The sequence below is a fragment of the Gopherus evgoodei genome, chromosome 12 (genome assembly GCF_007399415.2).
Source record: "Gopherus evgoodei ecotype Sinaloan lineage chromosome 12, rGopEvg1_v1.p, whole genome shotgun sequence".
Lineage (NCBI taxonomy): Eukaryota > Metazoa > Chordata > Testudines > Testudinidae > Gopherus > Gopherus evgoodei.
The window spans coordinates 16461958-16475255 of NC_044333.1; the positions used below are offsets into that span (position 1 = coordinate 16461958).

At 41.1% G+C, this 13298-nt stretch overlaps 1 protein-coding gene across 2 annotated transcripts in view; it reads right to left on the bottom strand.

The window, feature by feature from the left end:
* NKD1 (NKD inhibitor of WNT signaling pathway 1) overlaps positions 1-13298 on the bottom strand; it is a 150833-nt gene that overhangs the window by 19573 nt on the left and 117962 nt on the right. The window contains exons 5-6 of one of the 2 annotated variants that reach the window (XM_030582087.1): positions 8025-8131; positions 5352-5447 (exon numbers count right to left, since the gene is read on the bottom strand). In XM_030582087.1, coding sequence (XP_030437947.1) covers positions 5352-5447; positions 8025-8131 — 203 coding nt within the window. The remainder of the gene's footprint in view (positions 1-5351; positions 5448-8024; positions 8132-13298) is intronic. The other variant, XM_030582089.1, reaches the window with a different exon arrangement.

A 13298-nucleotide genomic window follows, 5' to 3' on the forward strand; every position in this document is an offset into this window, starting at 1 on the left:
TCTCCCCACACACCAAAAGGACTATAAAATGCTCTTCTGCCAGAACATTAAGAACAATATTATAAGTACAGATACCGAATGCTAATTTTATAATTTGCCATCCCAATAATTATACTCCAAAATACATGGTGATATCATATCAGAGAAGCATGACTAGATCTGAACTTCTAATTGTAAAGACCAAGCAACAAACCATAACAGTCTCAAGAGGAAAATCAAAGCCACATTAAGTTCAGAAGATGTTAAGATCCAGAGGAAATCCTTGTTAAGATGGAATTTTAACACTCTCATGAAGATCTGTCTTTGTGAAAAACCCTGGGGAAATTTTATCTAGTTCCCAAATCCCCATCCTGTTTACAATTTTCAAAATGAATACAGTCATTTTAATACAAAAGATGTTTAGCCCATTAACAAAAGTTGCACTCCATCTAAATGATTTTCACTGAATTCATTTTCACACTGTATATATCATTTAGAAACTTTCTGAACATAAGGGCCAAGATTTCCAAAAGCAATTACTGTTCTGCATGTTCAGTTTGAGTCATCTGAAAGAGATGTAAAGGATGCTGAATCCCCACCCACTGAATATCAGGGGCCCTTTAAAAGTGTCTCATTTGGGCACTGAAAAACTATGGCTACCAAAATCACTAGATCTCTTTTCACAGTCGTGTCCCTGGACCTTCTGAATTGTGTTCAGACTAAGTATGCAACACTGTGATCGTACAAAGTTCATTTTACAAAACAACAACATGGTTAGCTTGCCAACTAAACGGAGATGTTTCATAGATAGTCAGATACTCTAAGATGGAGGGCCCAAACACCTGGACACAATAGATTACATTCTGAATTTCTTTTCCAGAATGAAATAAAATGTTATCCTACTATTAAAAAACAACAAAAAACCCAGGACTACTCCAATTAAAACTTCACAGCAAATGGGGGTTGGGAGTGGTGATATTATTTTGATCACCAGTTCTGGACCACTGTTTGGAAAAGTTTACTGGTCCGGAAAGCATTTGCACTGGATCTGCCAAATGAGCATTGTCAGAAGGCAACAATATTCCTCACATTGGGCTTGATCCTGCAATGCTCTGACCATCCTGTCATCAATCCGGCAAAGCACTAAGCATATGCTTAAACTTTAAGCATGTGTCCTTTGTCTTTAATGGGTCTATTCACATGCTCATAGTTAAGCATGTGCTAAATGTGTTGCTGGATCTGGGGCAGGATACTCACCAGACCGAGGAATCAAGCCCATTATTATGACAGCCATATCTCAAGACCCACTAGATTGAGAAGTTGTAGGCCATTTGAAAACTGGAATTCCTAGCTTTCTGAGGTCTCTATCTCAAGTTATTTATGTAAGAATGACCATTAAAATTATACAACAAGTAAGATGGATAATCCAAATGACAATTCTAAGATTCAGAATCTTGCAACCTATTGGGACAAAAACAAGTGTTGTAAACAGTTGGAAAGCTTTCCATTGGTATACAGTCTTGGTTTCTAGCCATGGTCATACGTGAAGAACTGCAAATTATCATCCTACTTGGTCCCTTGGGCTAAAAGACAAATATTTGGCACAGATTCAGGACTGAATATAGCAAACTCCAGACCTCAGTCCTTGCACAGATTTGGTTTCAGTTAGTATGCTGTCTGTTCTTGTAGGCAGAGTTAGAATTTGGCTGCAAAACATTCTCTATGTACAAGCAAATTAAGCTCTCTGGCGTACCACAAAAATCATAGATAATTATTGTATGCATGTTCAGCACATGGAACTCCTGATGACATTAATGGGAATTCCAGCCATAGGCATAAGGGACATCCCTGAGTATTCTTCCACTTGTGGTTAAGGCACAGGCCTGGGACTCAGGTAATCTGGGTTCAATTCCCAGCTCTACCTCAGATTTCTTGCATGTTTTTGGGCAAATCACTTAATTGCTCTGTACCTCTGCTCCCCATCTGTAAAATAGGAATAATACTTCCCCCTGCCCCATATCTATTTAGATATTAAGTTCTTTGGGGCAGGGACTGTGTCTTACTATGTGTTTTCACAGTGCCTAGCATACTGGGGTCCAGATTTCATTTGAGTACACTATGTGCTGCCATAATATACAATAATAAATCTAAATAATGGTTCTTCTCAAAAACCAGCACAATAACCTCATTTGGCAGACAGTTTGACTGCGAACACAAAAAGAAATTCCACTTCAGTCTTATGGACAACTCCTAGCACTATTTCTTGTCTATTACTTCCAAGTTCTCATTATTTTTCCTAGTCCTGTTCACTCAAATCTTGCTAATTTTTAAAGGTATTGACTTAAAAGCAAAAGGAGAATGAAGCCTGCAGCTGATCATTTAAAGACACAGAAGCCAAGGAACAAGACTTGGCAAATACCAGTGATGGTACATTGCATTAAATCTAAGTAAAAATCTAAGTTACTATTCTTCCGTAGCTACTATTCTTTGAGATGTGTGGCTCATGTCCATTCCATGCTAGGTGTGTAAGCACCTCATGCATCACTGTGGAACATTTTTCCCTTAGTGGTATCTGTTGGGCCGGCTCAAGTGTGCTCTGGAGCCATGCACTTGTGTGTCAGTATAAGGGGCACCACCAGCCCTGCACTCTCTCAGTTCCTTCTTGTTTGTAACTCTGACAGAGCAGTAGTAGGGTGGGTCATGGAATGGACATAAGCAACACATCTTGAAGAACAACAGTTCTGGAAAGTTAGTAATTGTTTTTTCTTCGAGTGCTTGCTCATGTCCACTCCATGCTAGATGACTCACAAGCAGTACCGTAGGAGGTGGGCTCGGAGTTTATGGATGTGCTGATAGCAACCCTGCTCTTCCAAAAGTGACGTTGTCTCAGGCCTGTTGGGTAATGGCATAGTGGAACATGAAGGTATGCACCGAAGACCAGGTCGCGGCTCTGCAGGTGCTCTGGATTGGGACCTCCACAAGAAATGCTGCTGACGAAGCTTGGGCTCTTGTAGAATGAGCAGTTATGATGGCTGGAGGCAGGACGTTCACCTGATCATAGCAAGCTGGAATACAGGTGGTTATCCAGGATGGGATCCTTTGGGTTGATACAGGTAGCCCTCTCATCCTTTCTGCTATTGCTACAAGGAGTTGTGTGGATTTGTGGAAGGGTTTAGTTCTAACAAATTAAAACATCCAGTGAATAAAGCCATCATTCCTCAGAGGTCTTGTGAGATTTTGGGAAGAAAACAGGTAGGTCTGCCTGGTTGTTATGGAATTGTGACACCACTTTTGGCAGGAAGGCTGGATGGGGGCGCAGTTGGGCCTTGTCCCTGAAGAATACCATGTAAGGTTCTGATGCATGTAAGGTTCTCGGAGACTCTTCTGGCCAAGGTGATCACCACCAAGAAGGCAACCTTCCAGGAGAGATATAGCAGGGAGCACAGTGCTAATGGCTCATGGTGGGGAGGCGAGAGGCACATGAGCTTCGACAGGATCAGGTTTAAGTCCCATGGGGGAGGAGGTCCATTCGCAAACCTGAGGACAGAGTCTTTCCAACCCTTTGAGAAACTGGACTGTTATTTTGTGGGAGAACACTGAACTGCCATTCACTGGGGGCTAGAAGGCTGAGATTGCTGCCAAACACACCTTAACAGATGAGAGGGCCAGGCCCTGTTGTTTTAGGTGCAGCAAATAGTCCAAGATAGACTTAAGGGAAGATCGAGATGGAGAGAGATCACATTCGGAAGCCCAACAAGCGAAACGTTTCCACTTGGCCAAATATGTAGCCCTTGTAGAAGGCTTTCTACTACCTAGCAAGACCTGCTGAACCTGTTCTGAAAAGTCCTGTTCAGGCATGCAGCATTCATGTAGTTAGGTGCAGGGAGCGAGGTTCGAGTGAAGTAAGCAGCCGCGGTCTTGTGAAATCAGGTCCAGATTGAGTGGGAGTGAGAGTGGAGCTGCCACCGAGAGATCCAGGAGTGTGCCGAACCAATGCTGGCATGGCCATGCTGGTGCTATCAGGATAACTCTTACCTTGTCCTGTTTGATTTTTTAGAAGAAACTTGTGAACCATGGGAGTTGGGGGAAAGGCAGTAGGTGGTCTGCCCATGAGATCAGGAAGGCAACAAGAGAGGGAACTCGGGCTGTGCCCGTGCAGCTAAGAAAACTGATGACATTTTCTGTTCTGCCTGGTGGCAAACAAGTCCACCTGGGGAGGCCTCCACTTTTGGAAGATGAATCCGGTGACCTCCGAGTGATGGGATCACTCGTGGTGAGAGGAGAAGGATCTGCTGAGATGATATGCCAATACATTCTCTGAAGAGGATTCTTCTCTCGGCACCCAGGGTGGAGTAGTACCCGCTTCTTCCTCCATGCGGTGGCAGGGTGCTGGGGACAAGTGGTGTGCCAGCAATAGGGATACTGGAATCAGGTAGGGCTTGCCCCTAGCTGGTGCCGAGAAGGATCCTGATGCACCCTGTTCCCCCCTGCTTCCGGACACCAGAGCTGATAGGTGCCCCATTGGGGTTGGTGGGAATGGAAGAAAGCGAGCGGTACGAAGGAACTGAGAAGGTATGGGGCCGGCAGTGCCCCTTATACTGGCACTTAAGCATGCAGCTCCAGAGGGCGCTAGAGCCAGCCCAACTGATACCGTTAAGGGAAAAATCTGTAGCAATAGTGCACGCAGTGCTCACACCTGACATGAGCAAGCACTCAAAGAAGAAAACACTTTCCGTGAAGTGGGATTCATTCTGGTTAGTATATTTTGAAAAAATGGCTGCACTCTGTCCATATTCTTATACTGTGATGGGTTCCCTTATTTATTAGGAACACAAATGCATCCTGAAAATCTTAGTATGAATACCTCTTCTACCAATAGCCACTGACTGCTGTGCTACAGTAAGTGTCACAAGGTTTATGAGGGAGAGTCTATAATTTGAAAGAGATGGACAGAATGGTACAGTCAGTACTATTGGGAACAAAATTTCAAAAGCAAACTTGCTATTTGGTTAGCTGAACTATGGAAAGTAGGGCAGGAGCCTGAACAATGTACATTTGCAGGGATTTGTTTTGACAATGTGTTTGGAGATTCAGTTGTTTCAGATTTCCCCTTGGCCCCCCTCAAATGCCAGTACTATTTCTTTTAAAGGCTAGTCCCAGACACTAAACAGCAACCAGCTTAAAAGGTGGTACAGTAATTCCAAAACCAGTAAACTATTGGTGGGGTTGTTTCTGAGAGAGAAGGGTCCATGGAAACTGCTGTTGAAGTTGGCAGGACATGTTTACTTCATAGGAAAAAAAATGTTCCTGTTATAAAACACTTTTCTTGTTAGCAGATGCTGTACACAAAGGGGCAGCTATACTCTGCTTACCTCACGTGTGACTCTTCCGTTGTTATCAAAGTCATACAGTGTGAAGGTCCATTCTTGCCTGTTATCTTCCTCTACAGACACATCACATTGCAATTCCTAAGAAACATGCAAAGAGCAACTGATTACCTAAAGCAAAAGGTGTGCTTGCCTAAGAGGCTCAGTTTCTCTGTAAAAAAGAAGCAGTTCTCTTTATTCCTTCCTTTCTCCTGGGGAGAGGCATTTAGGATTTGTTCTTTGTAAGCTTCTGTTCACTGCACTGGAGTCTCATGACATGAAGGTTCCTCTCCTAAAACCCTTGGGCTTAACTTCTTGGAATGAGACAGACACTTTCTACTTTTACTTGTACAAAATACAGAAGTATGAGAAAGCAGCCTGCTGAAGTTCTTAGAACAGAATATAAGATTTCCCACTAAAAAAAGTCAGAAAGAAAAACTCAGTGTAACTCAGGGAGAAAATAAAGAGATGGCAGAAACAGACCACAGTATGAGGCATCATGTCACTGAATCAGAAGTGGCCATTTATACAAAATGGACACATGGTATTAACCCCCATTGGTAAAACTTGCTCTTGACACAGATACTTAATGTACATTATTAACTTTGGCAACCTTGGGTACCTCTTCATGCTACCGAAGTTACAGAAATGGAACTTGATTCGGAACGGAGAGGTAAGAATCCCTTACCACAGACTATATGCTGTTGCCTGATCCTTACTTTAGTTGTGTTCCTGCTAGTGAGAGAGTGACTTGAAGAAAGCCTACAACAATCAATGTATATAAAGAAAACCAGCAACACCACATCAAGAAAAAAAGATGCACTTTGACCTACTCCAGTCACCTGGTTGCAAACCGCTTGCTTTCTCTCGAGACCTGTGCAATCCGAGTCAACCAGAGTCACAAAAGGCAAGCAGAAAAGTTACAGCACAATTAAAATAAAAGCCACTGTATGTAAGTAAAATAAACAGCCCCAAATAGCTTCAGCATGATAGAGCTCAAAATACCTGGTTGATCTGCTGACTTGAAACCAATTCCCTACAGCAGTTAACAGTACCCCCATCCCCTGCTGAGTTCAAAGGCAGTCTTCTCTCTGTTGTAACAAGCCCGTCTGAAAGCTGCCAAGTGCCCCACACTCTACTGTGGAAACACAGTTTCATATTACACAAACATTCCCAGCCCCTTTAAAAGCCAAATCACATTCACCTCAGATTTAGACCTCTCATCTTAACTCTTGCATTTCTGATTCTTTTATATCTGGTCATAAAATGAAAGATTCACCTTTCTCCCAGCCTGTAGCTTACAAGGTTAGAAAGCTTTGATTCGGAGAACAAGGGAGAACTATCAACACTTGGTTTCTTGCCACATATTAATAGTTCCCTGTCCCATACTGTCTACAATCTTTATGTGAGGATATGCCCTGCTTAGTTAATAGCATGGCAATCTTCCCTGCATTAGTCATGGAGCCCAGTACCAAGTGCTAACCTTTGTGGCATGCTAAGAACTACTTGGGAACAAACATAGTCTTTGCTGGTATAGTACAGTTCCAGATAAACTGGCACCAGGTGTCCAACAACATTCAAGCATCAGGACACCGTTAACTGTAATTTGTTATGTCTTTCACATGTGTAAAATGTCCATTACTCAAGGTAGAGTATAAAATCTGAGGAGAGGAAAGGAGAAGAGAGGAGAGGAGAGAAAGAAAGAAAGCTAGATCTCTGTCAGCATGACTAAGATCACAGGAATACTTGCATTTCTCATGGAAAAGCTGACCTTAAAACAGTAAAAAGTAATTTGCATAGGGCTACCAAACCTTCTCCAGAGAAGCAAATGAATGTTCCAGTAACATTACAAGATGGCTAGATGGTCTTTCACATAATTGATGAATGCAAAGCTCATTAACATGATAGACTGACAGCTCTGAAAAGCAGAAGTTTGCCACGTCTCCTGGAGTACAGAGAGATGAAATGCATCGGTACCAGTGTGCCTCCCTGTTCGCCAAGACAGACAACTCTCTAGCTGGATGACAGCATGTTTCAGTGCTCATATTTATTAAATCTCTCTCTTTATAAGCAAAACCTACCAACTATGCACAATGTCTGGCAGTTTTATGATGTTTATAAGTTTACAAGGAAATAGGCCATCAGACGAATTCCCCTCAGGATCTTTATTCCCCCTCCATCTAATCAGATGAATTGCCAATGTAGGTCCAGGTTATTTCCCTCTGGAGGCCCAGACATGAAAAACTGATGGCAAAGGCACCTTTCACAAATATCTTTTACACTAGGCAGATTTAACTGAATATGATCATCTACAAAAGCCAATATAAGGATTTGATAACATAGTGGGTGGCACATGAAGTTATATTTGAAAAGCTCATAAGTACAGAGCAATGTCAAATTCTCCTCACCATACACTCAGCTCTGGCGGAGAACTCAGCAGCATGAGGCTTTATTTGACTTTAGAACAAAACTTGCTAACCAGCCCTTAGGGAACAATAGCCAGGCAAATAGAAAAATAGAGACTCAAGGCCAAATCCTGCTCTCTGATGTACATTAAGCAGATGTACAATGCAATCAATGGGAATTGCATAGACAATTGATGGTTGTATTTGTCCCATAGGCTATTTATCTAACTTATTTGTATCAGTATATTTCAATATTCGAAAACGAGGGACTTACTTCAAATTTTAGTTGTTTCCTGGAACTTGTACGTGTGTCACTTTCTTTCCCAGCTTTCTTTTCATCTCCACTGCAAACGCCATCTGTCTTCTCTGGAGGCAAAGCCACTGCAAAAAAGTATATTTAAGGGAAAAAGTTCATGACGGAATGTCAAAGTAGTCTCATATCACAACAAACTGGATTCCTTGGTTTCAAAAGTCTCATAATATTTAGGGTGAAACCTGATTTCAGCAAACTTGAATGGAAGAGATGCTATTATACTTGATTTACTCTTGTATCTATATACACCTATGAGCATTTCAATGGACACTCTCGTTGCAGATCCTCTTCAACAAACTCTGTATCAGGTTCAAGCAGAGCACTATGAGAACACAAATCTGCTAGAAATATTAATATGAACTAGTTGCATACTTTTTCCAACCATTTTTTAAAACAGTGGGGGTTCAACTTGCAAAAACAGAATTCACCACAGCAAACAATATAATTGAAGTTGAAATGAGCTTTCCATTCTATTCCAACCTCCCTCCTCATTTGCTCAAAAGCACGTTCTTAAATTCTTCTTGGGATAACATTTTCCAAGCGTAGTTGAAGCCACAAGATTATTTTTTTCCAAGAAGTTTCAGCAGCTTTTTGAATTATGCATTAAAAAAAGCAACAAAGAGTCCTGTGGCATCTTATAGACTAATAGATGTATTGGAACATAAGCTTTCGTGGGTGAAAGCGTACTCACCCATGAAAGCGTATGCTCCAATACATCTGTTAGTCTATAAGGTGCCACAGGACTCTTTGGTGCTTTTTACAGATCCAGACTAACTTGGCTACCCCTCTGATGCATAAAAAAAAATCACACTTTTCTTGATTGTTCAGACTGAACTATTTGCACTTGTAAAAAGCTTTAATGCTGACACATTTGAGTCCTCACCCAGGAAGAAAACACAATACAAAAGCTTCTCATTCAAGTCTGAGGCACCTACTGAGAGGCAATTGGCACCACACAGGGTGAAGCTCCAGATGAAAACAATCAGTTCAATATTTTTAAAGTTATGAAATTAACAGTCCAATATTTAGCACTAGCCTCAGGTGCAATTTTTGGACATGCAAATAATCTTGCTGGAAATTTTGTGCCCACAATTCATTGCAAGTGCAAATATTAGATATCTATGTTCTTGTTGGCACCTGTGCAACAAAAGGCAGTTTGAGGCCTAGGTGAGACTGTGCCTCTTACAATTAGCACCCCTCCACTTGCACACTGGAATCTCTTTAACCAATACATTTACCCTTGGACCATTTAAGATCCCTTACTTAGGAATGCCTAAAGTTCTAACATCTCACTTATGTATTCTCTCAACACAAGACAAGTTTGACAGAGTAGGAATGACCTCCCTCAATTTAGAACCAGTCATTTAACGGTGGACTGGCTAAAACAGCTCAGTAGCACTATGGTAGCTCTAAAGGTATTTAGTACTACTGAGATTCATCGCATTAACTACTTCAGGAGAACCAAGCTATTGTTTAAAGCATTATAACTGTGTTTTTCACTTTGTTCTTGGCATTTTCTTAAAAAAAAAATACAGGAAAATTAATTGAAAAAACAGAATGACCCTTAACATAAAGTTAAAAGTTCAGATACTCCCAAAGCTAACGTTTCTACCACAACATGAACTCACCTGCATTGCATACATGTGGCAACTTCTCATCCTCGTTTCTTTGTTAAATTTGAATGCTATGTTTGGTTTTGAATACTGTGTTTTGTTTTTTTTAAACTTATGGCATACTATAAAATATACCTGATTTACAGTGAAGACAAGTTAACAATGAGGTAGAAACCTTAACTTTTAGAATTTCCTGACAAGTACTTCTCTTTTTTGCTTTAATGTTCTATTAATGCCAGCCTACACAGACATACACTCACTAAATTTATTATACACATACTCACACACGACACCTAGATTATGCTGATGATTGGCGCTCTATAAATATCTGAGACAGACAGAAACAGATATGCGGTCATGATAACTAAGCAAGTTAAGCCCAATCTTATTTGGAATCTTTGGGCACTACTGAACTGTAACAAGTAATAATCATAAAGAATTGTACAGTATTCTACTAAGTAATGTACAAGAACCAAAGACTCATTCTTCAGTGTAGCTTCCTTCAAAAACACAGTACTGGAAAACATGGAAATGGAAACATGGAAAGCTAAGGTGCCATGTCAGAAAAATGATAAACTATGGAAATACACAATTCAGATCACTAGAATAACTCTAACTCTGGCCCTGTAGCACCACCCTAAGAACAACCGGAAGTGGAGAGGTAATATGCACACTTGTTATCAGTGACTCTTAGTAATGACTAACCTTTTATGCTGACAGATTGCAAGCACCTCACTTACACTGTTGAGTAGTTATTCACAAGAGTAGCTCTGGTTAAGCCAATGGGACTACCTGTGTGAGTAACTGTCCACCAATATGAATAACAGGCTCGTAATCTGGCCTCTAATGACTGTACACTGACATATTTAAACCGAACTGCCCCTATGTTATATCCTGTGACTTGGCTTCTTTAGAACCACAGACAGTCCACTGAAAATTACATTTTGCCATTTCAGATATTTTTCAATGGGGTGTATTTGGAAAAAGACTTTTCCACTGGCCTTTTCCTCAAAAGTGAAGAGACAGCATCTCCCCAACATTCCTATCAATGGACCAACGTGAACTCTCAAAAACACTTCCCTCAGATGGGTTTTTCTGCCAGAGGAACAAAGTGCCCTACTCTCATTCCAACACGATGCTCTTCCAAAGATGTGAATGGAAGGTCTGCTGTACATGTGCAAAGAGTATCAGAACTTCAGTTCACTGGGTGGAACTGAGAGGAGAACAGAGCCAAAAAGGACAGAATGAATTTCTGGTTTCAAGAACTATTCTTCCAGTGGTATGTTTAATAACCTTTCCAGATGTACAGTGTGTATGTTCAGATAGGAAGATTTCACTTTAATGTATGATATATGTAACAGGGAAAAATGTACTCTGATAAATTAGACTCCTCAAAAACAAGAGTTCACCGTATTGTGGGAGGGGCATGTGAAATTCACACATCGGAAAATCTTTCCTTTGATCTTTGCTGACCATTGTCTCAGAATGATCACTGGTCTTGTGGCTCAAGGGAATTTTCCTTTGAAATCAGTTATTCATTTCTGAGCTCTGACACAATAGGGAAGTAAGATAATCTCCTCCTGATGTTATATTTCATTTGACAAAGAAAAATGGGGTGCAAATGACACAGCACATGTCGAAAGCACGGCGAGGGGAAATATATGCATGTATCCAAGTAGTGTGTACAAGTGTGTGTGTACGCATATACGTGCATATGCACGCACATATGAACTTTATGGTAACGTATTTGAATAATCATTCCTGTTGTGTTGTCTGAAATTAGAGCCCTATATTCACTAATTTGCTGCTTTTCTTTCTTTCTTACTCTGGATTATTGGCGAGCTTTGGTGTCTGCCGCTCAGTTTTGTGAAGGAGATACACACATGCTGAACTTATTTATAAATAAAATGGGAATGTCTGCCTGGGACCGTTTAAACTGGCAGCATTGAAAAGAGAGATCCACTACTAAGCTGCATGCCAAGTTCAGATATATTCACAATGTGAACTTCCACTCAGTCCTGCCAATGATATTAAACTAGACCAGACCAGATTGCTATCTCAAAGGGGGGGGGGGAGAATTAATAGCTTCATGTTTCCAATGTCTGTGCCGTCAGAAATTTGTCCATTTACAGTGTATCATTTGTGCATAAATATTCACTTACCTCCCTACTCACATAACAAGCCACCACAGAGGACACACTATGTACACATGTACAGTATATGGAAACATGCCCTTTCTGTTGTGGGAATCCACAACTGGAAAAAATATATATTTTTATTACTTCTCACGGGGACCATATCCTCTAAAAAAAATTATGTTCTCTATCAGAATACTGTGCGAGTTGAAATATTGCTATATTTCTTTAGAATATTCTCTTTTCTTGTTCATTATTAACAGGCATATATTCACTTCTATGACCTTAAGACACCACAAAATGTTTCTGGACAATATTTGAGATTGGAAACAGAATAAAGGAAAAATATATTAACTTGGAAAAATTGTGAAATTCCATTCTTTCATGAAAGACAAATTAGCTGACTTAAGTGTACTTGCAGATGTTTTCCTCCAAGGATTGTTAATTATTACCATCCAATTGCTCATAATTGTGAGACAGAGAGAGAGAGAGTGATTACTGTTTTAAAGGTATGAGACTCATTTCTGCAGAACTAGGTTCTGTGTTCAAAGTTTTACTAATTTTCAACAATAGAAATAGACAATACCAATTTTTCTTTAAAAATCACCTTATAAATTACAGAACTAGATAAAGATGATTGATTTGTTCTTCACGTCATAGGCGCCGACCTCATAGGTGCTCTGGAGCTGGAGCACCCACAGGGAAAAAATGGTGGGTGCTGAGCACCCACTGACAGTCCCTCTATCAGAACCTTCCCCTCCCTCCTCGCATCTCCTGCCCGCCAGGATCTGCTGTTTTGCGAGGCTGAGGGGGAGGGAGGAGGAGCAAGGATGTGGTGCACTCAGGGAAGAGGGAGGAAAGGGATGGGAATAGGCAGGGTGGGGTACAGCAGGAGCCGGAAGAGGTGGGGTGGGGTGGGCCTTGAGGGAGGGGTAGAGTGGGGGCAGGGTCTGGGACAGAGCCAGGGGGGCAAGCACCCCCCGGCATATTGTAAAGTTGGCACCTGTGCTTCATGTAACAGAAAGCATAGGACATTTCACTTCAAACAGGCTGGCATTATTGCAATGGCCAAGGCATCACTCACACACCTATGTCTTACAGCTTGGAACAGAAAGCTAATTAGAGTTGCATTCAACTTGAGGAGTGGGCGCTAAAACTTTCACCTCAGCTCAAGTGGCTTGTCACTTTAGATTTTTCATATCCGAACCCTTACTATGTGTCAAATTTTCAGAGTTCTACACCTCCATTTGAAATTTTTTTAGGGGTCTGCAAATTAAAAAAGGTTGAAACCATACTGTGCTAAACTATCTGTTCAATCTTGTATTTAGCTGTCACTCTCTTAGTACCTTGCACAGACCTGAAGATAAGCTGTGTGTAGCTTGAAAGCTTGTCTCTCGCATCAACAGAAGTCAGTCCAATAAAAGATATTACCTTACTCACCTTGTTTCTCTAATATCTTGGGACACATGGCTAAAACAACACTGCAT